General features: G+C 36.7%; 1 protein-coding gene across 1 annotated transcript in view; it reads left to right on the top strand.

The window, feature by feature from the left end:
* Positions 1-14,064, top strand: part of LOC110142997 (mucin-19) — a 127,956-nt gene that overhangs the window by 67,222 nt on the left and 46,670 nt on the right. The window contains 4 exon segments of the mRNA XM_070454850.1: positions 274-372; positions 1,332-1,397; positions 1,889-1,975; positions 2,379-2,444. Of these exon segments, the coding sequence (XP_070310951.1) occupies positions 274-372; positions 1,332-1,397; positions 1,889-1,975; positions 2,379-2,444 (318 nt within the window).

Raw genomic sequence — 14,064 nt, 5'->3', positions numbered from 1 at the left:
CATGGCATCATCGACTCAATGGACGTGAGTTCAAACTCTGGGAGACAGTGAAGGGAGGTCAGGTGTGCTGCAGTCTGTGGGGTCATAAAGAGTTGGACATGACTTAGCAACTGAACAACTGAAGAACTGTTGTGAGGCCATCTAGCCATAGAAATCATAGGGATCATTTGAAGATTTCTTTTTTATGATAAACTTTGATTTTGTCACATTAGAGAGGAGTGATATGTAGAGTTCTGCCACAGTGGAAGTAATGCTTCTTCCTTGTTGTGTCAGGGACCCCAAGAACTTCAGAACTCTTCACAACCACACCTGGGAGCAAGAGCACAAATGTAGACTTACCTGTCCCAGACACAACCCCTGGAGGCCAACCAGGTATGGAAATGGGCAACATTGACAGTCATCTGAGGCATCTTCTTACTGACCTTAAGGAAGTCACCAGAACTTCTGAGTTATTCCTTACTAGTAAATGCACATATTCATGACCTCATTATTCCTACATTTATGGGATTAATGCCAGTGATTCTCTAATATCACTTCAGAGATGATCTATACCAAAGCATGTTGTGTTTCAAATTCTAAGACTCCTGCCTTAGGACTTCTAAGGCTGTGAATGTGAAGCTGGGCTAAGGTCATGGTTTACAATTTTGGCTACACATTAAAATTGACTAGAAGTATTTTTGAAAATACATACTGAAGAGCCTTTTACAGAGTAATTGAATCAGAACTCGGAGAGGAAGTGCTGAGGCATGAGTGATTTTTTAGAAGTAAGAGGGAGGGGACATATGTATACCTGTGGCTGATTCATGTTGATGTTTGGCAGAAACCAACATGATTCTGTAAAGAAATTATCCTTCAATTAAAAAATAAATTAATTAAAAGAAAAAAAAAGCTTTGCAAGTTGTTCCAATGTATGACCTGGGCTGAAACTCTCTGGGCTAGTCTATCTGTATATTTAACAATCACCCCAGGTGATTCTTATGATCAATTTTTGGAAAGAGTGAACTGGAAATGTATAAGTGTGGCAGGTATTTTCAAAAAATATTTATATAATTTATTTGGCTACATTCAGTTTTAGTTGAGGCATGTGAGCTCTTTAATTGTAGCATGTGGAATCTTTTAGCTGTGACATGTGAACTCTTAGTTGCAGCATGTAGGATCTAGTTCCCCGACCAGGGATCAAATCCAGGGCCCCTGCATTGAGAACATGGAGTCTTAGCCAATGGACCACCAGGGAAGTCCCAGTATTTTGAAAGTAGAGAACATCACACTCTGTTCTGTTTAACTAAAGATGTTTATATATATAATTTGATATATATTGTTTATTTTGAAAGAGACTACCAGATCATCAGCTGGTCAAACAACTGGAGAACCAAGCAGTGAAGTGACAGCATCTGAAGGTAAGTTAGGTGAGTAGAGGATGTCATTGAGATCATGACTTTTGTCAAAAGGACATTATTATTTTCAGAATACTACAGCTTTTGCTTAGTATTACTTATTAATATACCATCCAAGAAAAGATGGAGAATGGGATAAGCATGAATAATGTTTTTCATGAAGAAGGTTTTTTTCCTAGTTTCTCCAAGTCTTCTCTTCAAACGTGTTACAGTACAGGATTGGCACATTAATGTATGCATGGGTGCTAAGTTACTTCAGTTGTGTCTGATGCTATGCAATGCTATGGACTATAATTTGCCAGGCTTCTCTGCCCATGGGAATCTTCAGGCAAGAATACTGGAATGGGTTGCCATGACCTCACCCAGGGAATCTTCCCAACCTAGGGATCAAATCCATATCTCTTAAGTCTCTTGCATAGGCAGGCAAGTTCTTTACCACTAATGCCACCTGGCAAACACAGTAATATATATACTCTCCCAATACTATTTATCAGGCATAACAGTAGAATTTGTTGGGACTACCATTCGAACTAGCAGTGGCATCACAGCTAAACCATCTTTCTCCGGTTCCAGCCCAGCTGGTAGTTCAGAGGCAAGGTGCAGGACACCTGGCCACTTTGGAGGTGCTCCATCAAGAGCTTCACTGAGACTCATAGCTGATTCCTTCCTCAGAAGGAATTTCTGTGAATTGAGTCATAGCTTTGGCTTTAAAGGTTATAATTTTAGGACAAATGAATGGGTAGTTAGAGCATTTTCATCACAACCATTTATGTAGGGTAGAGTTGACAGATAAAATACAGGATGCCATTTAAATTTGAATTTCACATAAATAAGAAATTTTGGGGGATGCAAGTATGCCCCATGCAATAATTGGGATGTGACTGTTCTTTATTTGGAATTCAAGCGCAACTGTGAGTCCTGTATTTTGATATCCTTAATCTAGCAACCCCAATGTCCAATGAGAACATCATTCTTTTCAATTAGGTACAACTGGAGGTGAAAATGCTGCCACCACTGGAACTGCTCGTGATAACACTTCTGGAGCAACAGGTACTGAAAGAACATAATCAGAATAAAATCAGACAATACAAATGTGATTTCTTTACTTAACATTCTGTCAGAGACAAGTTTTCCTGGGAAATTTAATTATTATTATTTGTGTGATCTCAAAACTGAAGGAGATCAGAAATAAACTGAGCTATTTATTTGCATGTGTCCACATCATACTGGGTGCCCTAGAGAAATCAGGAGGGGAATAGAGTAAGATATTTATTCTTTTAGAACTTGACTTTTGAGCTGGAGAAATGGATATTTATATATACACAAAGGCAAAATCATGCATGATAGAAGATAATCTAAATCAAAGAAATGTTCAATGACAAGTGTTGAAGTGGGAACTCAAGAGGACCTAGTAAGAGAGATGATTAGTTGGGGTGGAAGACAACAGAATTATTTTATTTTGAAAAGAATATGATATTATGATCAGTACACTATGACTCTGTTGACTGAAAAAAAGACACATAACCTAAAAGTTGCAAGTTATGTTTTCTCTGGGGACTTTATTGAGGACTATAACCTGCAAGACAGCCTCTCATATAACCTGAGAAACTCTTCAAAAGAGGTAAAGGAGGAGTTAGGATACATAGGAGTTTTTGCTGAAAAATATACATATAGTACATCAAAAGATTACTCCTGATCATAAAAAAAAGCCAGACATCTTAAATAATGATTTTAATACTTTTCTATGTATGGGAAAATGCAAGAGTCTAGCTTCATTGAAATAATTCCTTAGGTGGTACCTCTTTTTATCCAGGGCCACTATCCTGTTTCTCTTCATCTTGAATTGCCCACAGGGTGCTCTGCCCGTGGGGGAGGCTACTGTGACTGATGGCGTGATGGCAGGCAACATTCTTTGCTTACTGAAATGGCAGAAAACATTCTTTACCTTTAACTACATCTATGTACTTTAATGAGCAAAGACTCAAAACATAAGTAAGCAGAATGAAATTTTAAGGATGTTTTCAATTTCAGGGAAATAAATAGCAATCATAATTCAGGTGTTGGGGAAACAGAATTGAAAACAAAATCTTTTCCCAAACCAGAGACTATCTCCACAAAGGTAGAAGAGAAAGAAAGCAATTTAATTATTGAATAAGCTTTAAACCAGAATGTGATACAAATTAGAGTCAATTTACTAAAGGTTTGTAAAGACAGAAAGAAATCTCACCAAGCTGATACAATCTGTTATACTCATTCTCAAGAAAAATAACTAGTTCTTAAGCAAAAGTAAGTGAACTTGACAGCACCAATTTTTACACATAGTTCATCCTAAATTCACCTGTCAGGTGGGTGATCATCTGGTTAATTAATACTTGGTTTTATAAAATGGAAAAGGAAACTTTTATTTTGATGATAGGAGGAAATTTTGTAGCTAGAGGGAGAAGGAGCACTGTCTCCTGAAATGTTTACTTTTCAAAGAGATAGCACCCAAGTCCCTGAGAAAGACATTTCTGGGTCATTAAGCTGGCAAGAGGCTTATTTAGTTTTTTAAAAGATTTACATGCATTTCAAATACACTGGAAAGAACTTACCTTTACAAATATTCTGAAGTAAGTACTCTAAGAAAAGGGGAAGTCTCTTCCCTTATTTTCAGGAAAGAGAATTAAGCCTAATATTCAAAATTTTAATTTTTTCTTACACAGGCCATCCTCATAAAAGGATCAGTTTTATATTTTAATTAGCTTTTCTCTCCCTTTAAAAAATTAAGCCATGCCAAGGGTATTGCCTGGAGCAACCTTCAGAGCTGTAGGTGGTAATTCCTCTGGAGAACCAGGCACTGGAGCCACAAGTCATGGAAGTCAGGCAAATCTGGACCTGATGTTTTCAGCAGTTCACAACACCACCTCCCTCATCAATGTGTAAAATGGACTAAGGACCTGATCCTTAATTTGCTTTGATGCTCTTAGAATTGAGTAGCATTTAAACTCAAGGTATCTATGAAAAAAATTTAAAGAGGAAAATAATGGCTGTATATATTAGAATCTACACATACCTCCAGCCACCAACCGGAAATATCAAGAGTTCACATCTAGAATGTTTAGAGGGAACAGAGAAGATGAAACCTCAAGACTGGGAAAGATGACTTTATGACTCACAGAGGAGCCAAGATTCAGGTCAGGTCATCAGAAGAAAGGGAAGTATAGAGAGGCTTTTAATAATGGTAGAATACAAATGGCATCAACTAGGATTCACCTCCAGAAGGAAAGGCCCTCACCTTGACTAGAGAATACTGAGAGATCTGGGACCTGGCAAGTCAGAGCATTTGTGAGTGCTGGGTTGAAAAAAAAGAGTGGAGAGTTCACAGAATGAGTACTGGCAGTCTTGGGAAGGCATTCAACTGCTTGTAAAGGAGGAGGCATATTGGAAGGCTAAGGAATCCTGGGAACCTGAATGTTAGGGGAAAAAAAGAAAGAAGTACTTAAATCTCAGGCTTTCTAAGAAACAGTATAATAATTAAAAATTAGAAGACAAAGGTAAGACTCCACTTACAAAAGAATCTTCCCTTCAGTGTAACAAGAGGAAGCCCTTGATCTGAGAAATCTGATGAGCCTCACAAAAGCCTCTCTGCCCTCAATGCATAGGATCTCCTGCTATTGCTGTTTTAGAAAAATACAGTGCAAAAAGAAAAAGAGAAAAATTAAATTCCAATATCTATATAAAACTGTTCTTTTGTATACATTTTTAGAAATTTTCAGCAATAGCAAGAAAATTCTAAAATCCTAGTCATAAAGCAGAGGGATACTAAAATGTTATTGAACTCAGCCTTGCTCGCTTCTCAAAAGCCTACACTTGACAGGCAAGTGTTGGTAGAAAGGAAAGTTTGCTATAAACAGAAGGCCTGCAATCTGGGAAGAAGATGGACTCATGTCTCAGAACCAACTTCAACGGTTTGACTCAGCCATGAGTTTTTAACGGGAAAAGGCAGAAACAATCTCAGTGAATTACTGAGGCAAAATATTAGGTTCTGCATCATATCCACTGTGTGCAGGCTGACTGACTCCTCATGATCTTTCTTCAGATGTTCTCTTGGTTACATGGTCTGCCTGAAGAATTGCTAAGGGGGAAGTTTAGGGTAGAGAGATAATCACTCTGTAACTGCTTAATTCTTCATTTCTCCTTCTTTCAATCTAGGGAAAGAAGAAACAGGTTAGGCAAGGTATTGTGTGCATTTAGCAGAGCTTAATTAGGAGTTAGGTTAAATGTTGCTTAGTGTTCTCATTTCTACAAGGTTTGAGGGAAACAGAAATGAGCAACAGGAAAGTTGTTGCTTACAAACCCCCACTGTCAGAAATCATTCTATTTTAATGGGATTAGGGGTGAAGGCACATCTTCTGTAACTTCTTCATGTTGACATATGGCACCATATTCTTAAAGTGGAAGATGTTCACTTGGATCTGTAACATCTCTTTGCTGGTAATTTTAAATGCCAGCTTATACATGCAAGCAGAGCAAAACATAATATTTTGATGCTCACAAAGATATAGATTATTATGTGCAATAATGCTAATTCCATTCTCTTGAGGCCAGTACTTGGAACCGTGCTCACAATAGATGGAGAAGATTATGTCGTGGCTACAGTCTGGTCATCATGAAGTTAGCTTTCCCCCTCTGGTGGCAATTATAGTTATCTACAGAACAGCTCAGGAATGTGCAGCAGATGCTGAAAGTTTCTGTGACTATTTTCCTAATCATTAACTGCTTGAACGTGCTCTTTTGTGATTCCGGGAGGCCTGGGAAATTTCAACTTTCCTACAAACAAAAGACAGGGGATGTGCAGGGACCTTTGTACTTGAGAGAGTCCTTTGGGTTCTGCTTGATTTCAAAAACATAACATTAATACAATTTAAAATTAAAAAAAAACAACTGAAGATTAAAGAGACATCAAAATTAGAAATTGAGAAAACTCAGGGTAAAAATAGATAAATAGGAGGAGGATGTTAAATTGAAGCTGAAGGAGAGATATTGAAAAAAAAGAAAGAAAAATTATCTCAAAAGTAAAGGCCAAATAACAAGGTACCTAACAGAGAATAAATAAAGACTGGAAATATAGCAAAGGGATTAGAGGGTAGAATTGGAAAAATCACCTCCCTAACAAATTGCAGGAAAAGGTAAAGAAGATTAGAGTAGGACATAATTACAGGAAATAGACAAAATATCATATATATATATATATATATATATATATAATTACAGTTTCTAGAGAATAAAAAGCAATGAACTCAAACTAATACTTAGAATTATAAATTGGATCACATTTCCTGTAATTAAAAAAATTCACATCTACATGTTGAAATGATTACCTTATACCAGGAAGAATCAGTTCTGTGTCATTAGAAAAATGTTAGACTTGAAAGAAAAAGAATTTTTCCCAATGTTGAAGAAAAAGACAGCTATTAAAAAGTAAATAAAATTAGATTAGCATTAGACTTAAGAGTAGAGTAGCATTTAGATACACAAAGAAAGAGAATTTGGGCCAAGGGTTTCATAACCAGTTAAATGTAATTCAAGTATTAAGGCTATAGGAATATTAAAATTACAGGGAATTATGTAGCCATGAGCCCTTCATAATATAAACACTGGAGGAGTGTTAAGCAGCAAAAAGATGCTTTGAAGACAAACTAAAAGATTTTAGCAATATTTTCAACTATAAGACTAACACTATGACAAAAGTTGAAAGAAAGGTAGAAGAAAAATGTTACATATTTGACCAAATAAAAATGTCCAAGAAAAGTATAAGTGACCAAGAAAAAAATAAGCATTAATAAAGAAAATAGTATTTACTTAAATTGGAAAGTACAGAAGAGAAAGAGAAGAAGGAGAGAATAAATTATGTTAATTTTATTGGTGCTTACAGGGAATAACCAATAGTCAATATCTGAAAGAAAATTCAGAGGGTGCTAATGGGATTGTATAAAAATAGCACTATAAAATATAACCTTTCTAACTATCAAAAGAGAAATAAAAAAGCAGAAAGAAAGAGCAACTAAAGAGTTTACATAGCAAAAACAAATGGCTGAAATTAGAATCCAAAAGCATATTAAAATAGTGTTTAATAATATTTTCTGTTAATTTTTAATGAAAGCTTTTCAAAATTACAAAATCTGTTAAAATAGTACTTCATACTAATAGCTCTAAAAGAAATAGAAGCTACTAGTTTTCTGCTGCTGCTGCTGCTGCTAAGTCGCTTCAGTCGGGTCCGATTCTGTGCAACCCTGTAGACGGCAGCCCACCAGGCTCCCGTGTCCCCGGGATTCTCCAGGCAAGAACACTAATTTTCTACATAGAGGCTAAAAAAGGTATTTTATAAATATTCAATAACCAGTTCTGATGTGAAAAAATCCAAAAATAAATAACTTTCCCAAGCAGTGTCCACATACTCCTACAATCAATATCATGTAATTGAGTGAATGAATCACTTAACCTCTATTGGTTTAGACTTCCCTGGTGGCTCAGATGGTAAAGCATCTGCCTGCAATGTGGGAGAACCGGGTTCAATCCCTGGGTTGGGAAGATCCTCTGGAGGAGGAAATGGCAACCCACTCCAGTACTCTTGCCTGGAAAATCCCATGGATGGAGGAGCCTGGTGTCGCAAAGAGTAAGACAAGACTAAGTGACTTCAGTTTCACTTTCTATTACTTTAGTTTTCTTATCTGTAAAAACTGAGCAATGTAATCTATTGAGTGGGATTGTGATGAGGATCAAAATGAAATAACAAATAAAGGTATGCCAAAGCACATTTTTTGAAAAGTAAAAAAGGTAAAAATTATTAATAATATGGAAAAGTAGGCCCTTCTGTAATCTACTTGAAGTTAAATTGGAATTGATTATCTCATGTTCTTGTTCAGTCACTCAGTTGTGTCTGACCTTTGTGACCCCATGGACTGGGGCTTCTCCATCTTCACCTGCAAAGAATATCATCAATCTGATTATAGTATTGACTATGTGGTGATGTCCATGTCTAGAGTCATCTCTTGTGTTGTTGGAAAAGGGTGTTTGCTGTGACCAGTGCCTTCTCTTGGCAAAGCTTTGTTAGTCTTTGCCCTGCTTCATTCTGTACTCCAAGGCCAAAGTTGCCTGTTACTCCAGGTATCTCTTGACTTCCTACTTTTGCATTCCAGTCTTTTTCTTGGGGATGGTCTTGATCACTGCCTCTTGTACAATGTCATGAACCTCTGTTCATAGTTCTTCAGGCAATCTATCAGATCTAATCTTGTGAATCTATTTGTTACTTCCACTGTATAATCATAAGGGATATGATTTAGGTCATACCTGAATGGTCTAGTGGTTTCCCCTACTTTCTTCAATTTAAGTCTGAATTTGGCAATAAGGAATTCATGATCTGAGCCACAGTCAACTCCTGGTCTTGTTTTTGCTGACTGTATAGAGCTTTACCATCTTTGGCTCAAAGAATAGAGTCAATCTGAGTTTGGTATTGACCATCTGGTGAAGTCCTTTTGCAGAGTAGTCTCTTCCGTTGGAACAGAGTGTTTGCTGTGACCAGTACTTTCTCTTGGCAAACCTCGGTTAGCCTTTGCCCTGCTTCATTTTGTACTCGAGAGCCAAACTTGCCTGTTACTCCAGGTATCTTTTGACTTCTTACTTTTGCTTTTCAGTCCCCTACAATGTGAAGGACATCTTTCTTCAGTGTTAGTTCTAGAAGGTCTTGTAGGTCTTCGTAGAACCAATTACCTTCAGCTTCTTCGACATTAGTGGTTGTGGCATAGACCTGAATTACTGTAATACTGAATTTTTTGCCTTGGAAATGATCAGAGATCATTCTGTTTTTTTTGAGATTGCACCAAAATATGGGCATTTTGGACTCTTTTGTTGACCATGAGGGATACTCTATTTCTTCTAAGGGATTATTACCCATAGTAGTAGATATAATGGTCATCTGAATTCAATTTGTCCATTCCAGTCCATTTTAGTCCACTAATTCCTAAAATTTTGATGTTAACTCTTGCCTTCTCCTATTTGACCATTTCCAATTTACCTTGATTCATGGACCTAGCATTCCAGGTTTCTATGCAATATTGCTCTTTACAGCATTGGACTTTACTTTCACCACTTAGACACATCCCCAGCTGGGTGTTTCCACTTTGGCTCAGCCTCTTCATTCCTGCTGGAGCTATTTCTTCACTCTTCTCCAGTAGCATATTGGGCACCTATCGACCTGGGGAGTTCATCTTTCAGTGTTATATCCTTTTGCCTTTTCATGGGGTTCTCAGGGCAAGAATACTGAAGTGGTTTGCCATTTCCTTCCTTAGTGGACCATATTTTGTCAGAACTCTCCACCATGAACCATATTGGGTGGCCCTACATGGCATGGCTCATAGTTTCATTGAGTTAGACAAAGCTGTGATCCATTTGATCAGTTTTGTTAGTTTTCATTTTGTCTTCCCTCTGATGGATGAGGATAAGAGGCTTGTGGAAGCTTCCTAATGGGAGGGACTGGCCATAGGGAAAACTGGGTCTTGCTCTGGTGGGTGGGGCCATGCTCAGTAAAGCTTTAATCCAATTGTCTGGTGATGGGTGTGGTTGTGTTCCCTCATAGTTTGTGACCTAAGGCCAAACTATGGTAGGAGTTATGGTGACCTCCTTCAAAAGGACATAGCCAGCACACTATGGCTCCCAAGACTGCTGTATTCAGTGTCCCTGACCCCACAGCAGGTTGCTGTTGACCCACACCTCTATTGGAGGCTCTTGGACACTCACAGGCAAGTCTGGCTCAGTCTCTTGTGTGGTTACTTATAGTACTATGGGGTTACCTCATAGATGATTAAGAAATTCTGTGAATGAGAGTTTTCCATTTTTTTCCTTAATAAGGAGTACACCTGGAAGTCAGGTGATGCAACTAGTGTCACAGAGTATGACAGTGATCTGACAGTTCAGGTTTCTCCATAACTAAACAAGATAAAAGTGAAAGTGTTAGCTGCTCAGCCATGTTAGACTCTTTGGGGACCCATGGACTGTAGGCCACCAGGCTGCTCTCTCCAGGCAAGAATACTGGAGGGGGTAGCCATTCCCCCCTCTAGGGGTTCTAACCCGGGTCTCTTTCATTGCAGGCAGATTCTTTACTCTCTGAGCCACCAGGGAAGCCCAAACAAGATAAATGTGGCACTTAAAATCTGATAATCTTTTATGGTCAATTTTGAAATCACTGGAATGTTATTTAATACAACCAGAGTGGATTTATTTAAAAAAGTAATTGTGATTATCTTCTATTTGGTCCTTAAATGTTATTTTTGAGTTTCAGACTTAGGATGTGTTTCCCATCAAGTTAGTTATGTTTCTTTATCTAAGGTCTGCATTGAACTACACAAAATCACTTCGACAACAAGCAAAAATAAATAGGGATTGAAAGCACCAAATAATTACAAAACAGTAAAATTAAATATAGAGTGAAATTACCAAATAATTACAAAACAGTGTTCATTACTTTTGATAATATTAGAAAATATTGTAGTTTAAAATATTAATATTTTCATAATTTTTTTATTGACAAGTGGTCTAGAACCTTGATGAACACTTTTCTGATAATAATTTCTGAGACTAATAAATAACATGGCCTTCTGCATTGTCTTAAAATTCAGAAAATAATTTATTCCTTAAAATCTCTACACACTTATTTAAAAATATCTTATTTTCTAGAATTTGCAAATAGGAAATCACAATACCTCATTTGCTCAAAGCTCAACCCATACCTAATGTTTGTGCCTCATAATTCTTAACATGTTTCAAAGAACTAAAGATAGAGACTAAAAACAAATAAGATTAGTGACTATTTCTCATGAAATAGGAAAATGTGTTTGAAAAATATAATTGGTAGAATAAAATAATATTGTTTTTATATCTTGATTTTTACCCCAATATATTGAATACAATTTAGTGGATAAAAAAATATAAGGCAATCATTAACCATTGTGAAAGATCATTTATGAGTCATCTTAAACTGTTTTAACAACAATAAAAAATGATAACTATAAAAAATACACTGGAAGTGTAAAATGGGCAAAATGTTTTCACATACACTTACCTATTTGAATCATATAACTACCCTGAGCAACTGATAATATATTAGTAATTATTTATATTTTACTTATGAAAAAAATCAATGTGTTTACAGGATGAGTATGTTGTGAAGCCCAAACTTGGCCTAGACTATTGATTCTTCATCCAGTTATTCACCATTACTACACAGGCAACCGACATGATACATTTCTGTTGAAAGTAAAGAAAGATCCTGTCGCCCCCCCTGTTCTTATTTTCAGCTGTGTTCCCAGTAACTAGCTGAGCGCATGGATGATAAATATCTGGTGGATAGCTGGTAAATAAAAACTCCCAGTCTGATAAAGGGTCAAGAAACTTTATTCTTATAAATGAGTTAAAAATAACAGACTGCGTGAAAGAGAGTCTTACAGGAGAATTGGAGATGTAGGAGGGAGTGGGCTATGTTGTTGTTTTCAGCACTTGCTCCTCCATCTCAAATAGTGAAGTTTAGCTGGAAACATGCCCACATCCACACACACACACACACACACACACACACACCACTATGTATTAATAGATACATGTCTCGGCAACGCCAAGTCTTTTTTCCTCATCTGATCCATTAGTAGAATTCTTCACATAAAAATTTGGAGCATTCTGAGTTATGTTAGTGTGTTGTAGAATTAATTCCATTAGGTTAAGTCCAGGAGGAAGTAGAAATTTTGTAAAACAGTTACATAATTATGACTGCTTTGAGTTATCATATGGAAAAAACCAACACATACAGTGTAAAGCAATTTTCCTCCAACTGAAAAAATTATTTTAAAAAACCAAACATAAAGTCATTGAGTGTGAATTCCAGAGGACAGGATAAAAATAATTGTGATAGAGAACAGGGTTTGGAGGAAGTAAGAGTTTAGAATAATAGTGACAAAGTCCAACATGACTTTAGAATGTTACAGATGATAGAGGAAAACAAAATGTAGGCTTACTCAGTATCACAGAGTGAGAAGATATGAGGTATGGTGGAATTAATTGCTTCAACACCTCCAGGTGCTTAGTCTCTCAGATGTGCCCAAATTTTTGTGATCCCATGGACTGTAGCCCACCAGTTCTTCGTCCATGGAATTCTCCAGGCAAGGATACTGGAGAATGGGTAACCATTTCCTTTTCCAGGGGATCTTTCTGACCTAAGGATAGAATCCAGGTCTCCCTCATTGCAGATGGATTCTTTACCATCTGACCCACCAGGGAAGCCACCTCAAGACCTCAAACAGAATACTAACTCAGAGTCACATGAATAAGAATAAAGTGAAGGTTTCAGAGGCAAAAACAGTGTTAGCTGGTAGATGGCAAACTAGTCTGTAGAAAAATGCAGAAGCATAACTTGGTGGGCGGGAAGTTCCCTTAAATTAAGCTCAAAAAGAAGCTTCTGATAGTCAAAGACAGGCCTTTTGGTTGTGACTGTGTAATCCATAGGAAGTTAAGTATAGGAAACACTTGAAGGTATTTTAAATGTAGATTTCCACATGTATATCATCAGTCTTGGCTTCTCTGGAACTCCAGATTCATACTGAATTGATAACTTGACATTTCCATTTTTATGTCTAATAGATATCTCAGATTTAATATGTGCTAAACAGAATTCTTGATTTTCTCTCATACCCACACATGTTCAGTCTTCCCTATATCAAAAAACAATAACATTACTGACTCAGTTTAATCAGGAAAAAACTTTAAGTTATCCTGATGCCTCTCTCTTTCAATTTTACACTTCCCAATTAAAGCAAGACCTGTTAATGCTACTTTTAAAACATATTCTAAATTCATCCACTATTCTCAGTCTCCTTTATCACCACTCTAGCCCTAGGCACTTATATATCATCTGAATTACTGAAATCACCTCATGCGGGTCTACCAACTATTATTGTACACACTTACCTTATACTCTCTACAGAGTAGAAAGAGGGATTTTTAATATATATAAATATATCACTTCTTGGCATAAAATTATATCCCACTGCATTTAGAAAAATGTCCGGTTTTCCTCCCCTGATTTACATTAACTTGCACAAACATGACCTCATCTCCCCTAACCCACCATAATTCATATATATTTACCTAGTTCTGCTTCTCTAGCATAAGCGGCTCATGTCAGTTTTTGCATTGTCTGAATACATGGTTTGGAAAGATATTTTCCTAGAGTTGCATGGAGCTGTGTGCTTCTTGCCACATCTCAAAATTAATAGCATCTTGTCAGAGAGGATTTGCTAGACAGGCAGTGTAAAATTGAACTCTTCATGCTAGATATCACTTCGTTCATCTTAAGGATTTGATATATATCTTGTTTGTGAATAGTTTAATTGGTTGAATGGTAAATTCATTTATGTTATGCAGGACACTCTGGGGCAAATTTATTTAATAGCTATATAATCTTACAAAAACACTTAAAAATAATACATGTGTCACAGTAGTGTTCTCATTTAACAGAGTATAAATGACAAATTGTGGAGAGTTTACATGATAGATAAAATACTCAATAAATGACTCTTGATTGGATAAAAGAAGAAGGATAATAAAGAATAATTAGCAAGAAAATGTGTTGTAGAAGAATGAAAGG

This window comes from Odocoileus virginianus, chromosome 24, assembly GCF_023699985.2.
Source record: "Odocoileus virginianus isolate 20LAN1187 ecotype Illinois chromosome 24, Ovbor_1.2, whole genome shotgun sequence".
In the NCBI taxonomy this organism is placed as follows: domain Eukaryota; kingdom Metazoa; phylum Chordata; class Mammalia; order Artiodactyla; family Cervidae; genus Odocoileus; species Odocoileus virginianus.
This window is presented reverse-complemented; position numbering and strand designations above follow the sequence as displayed.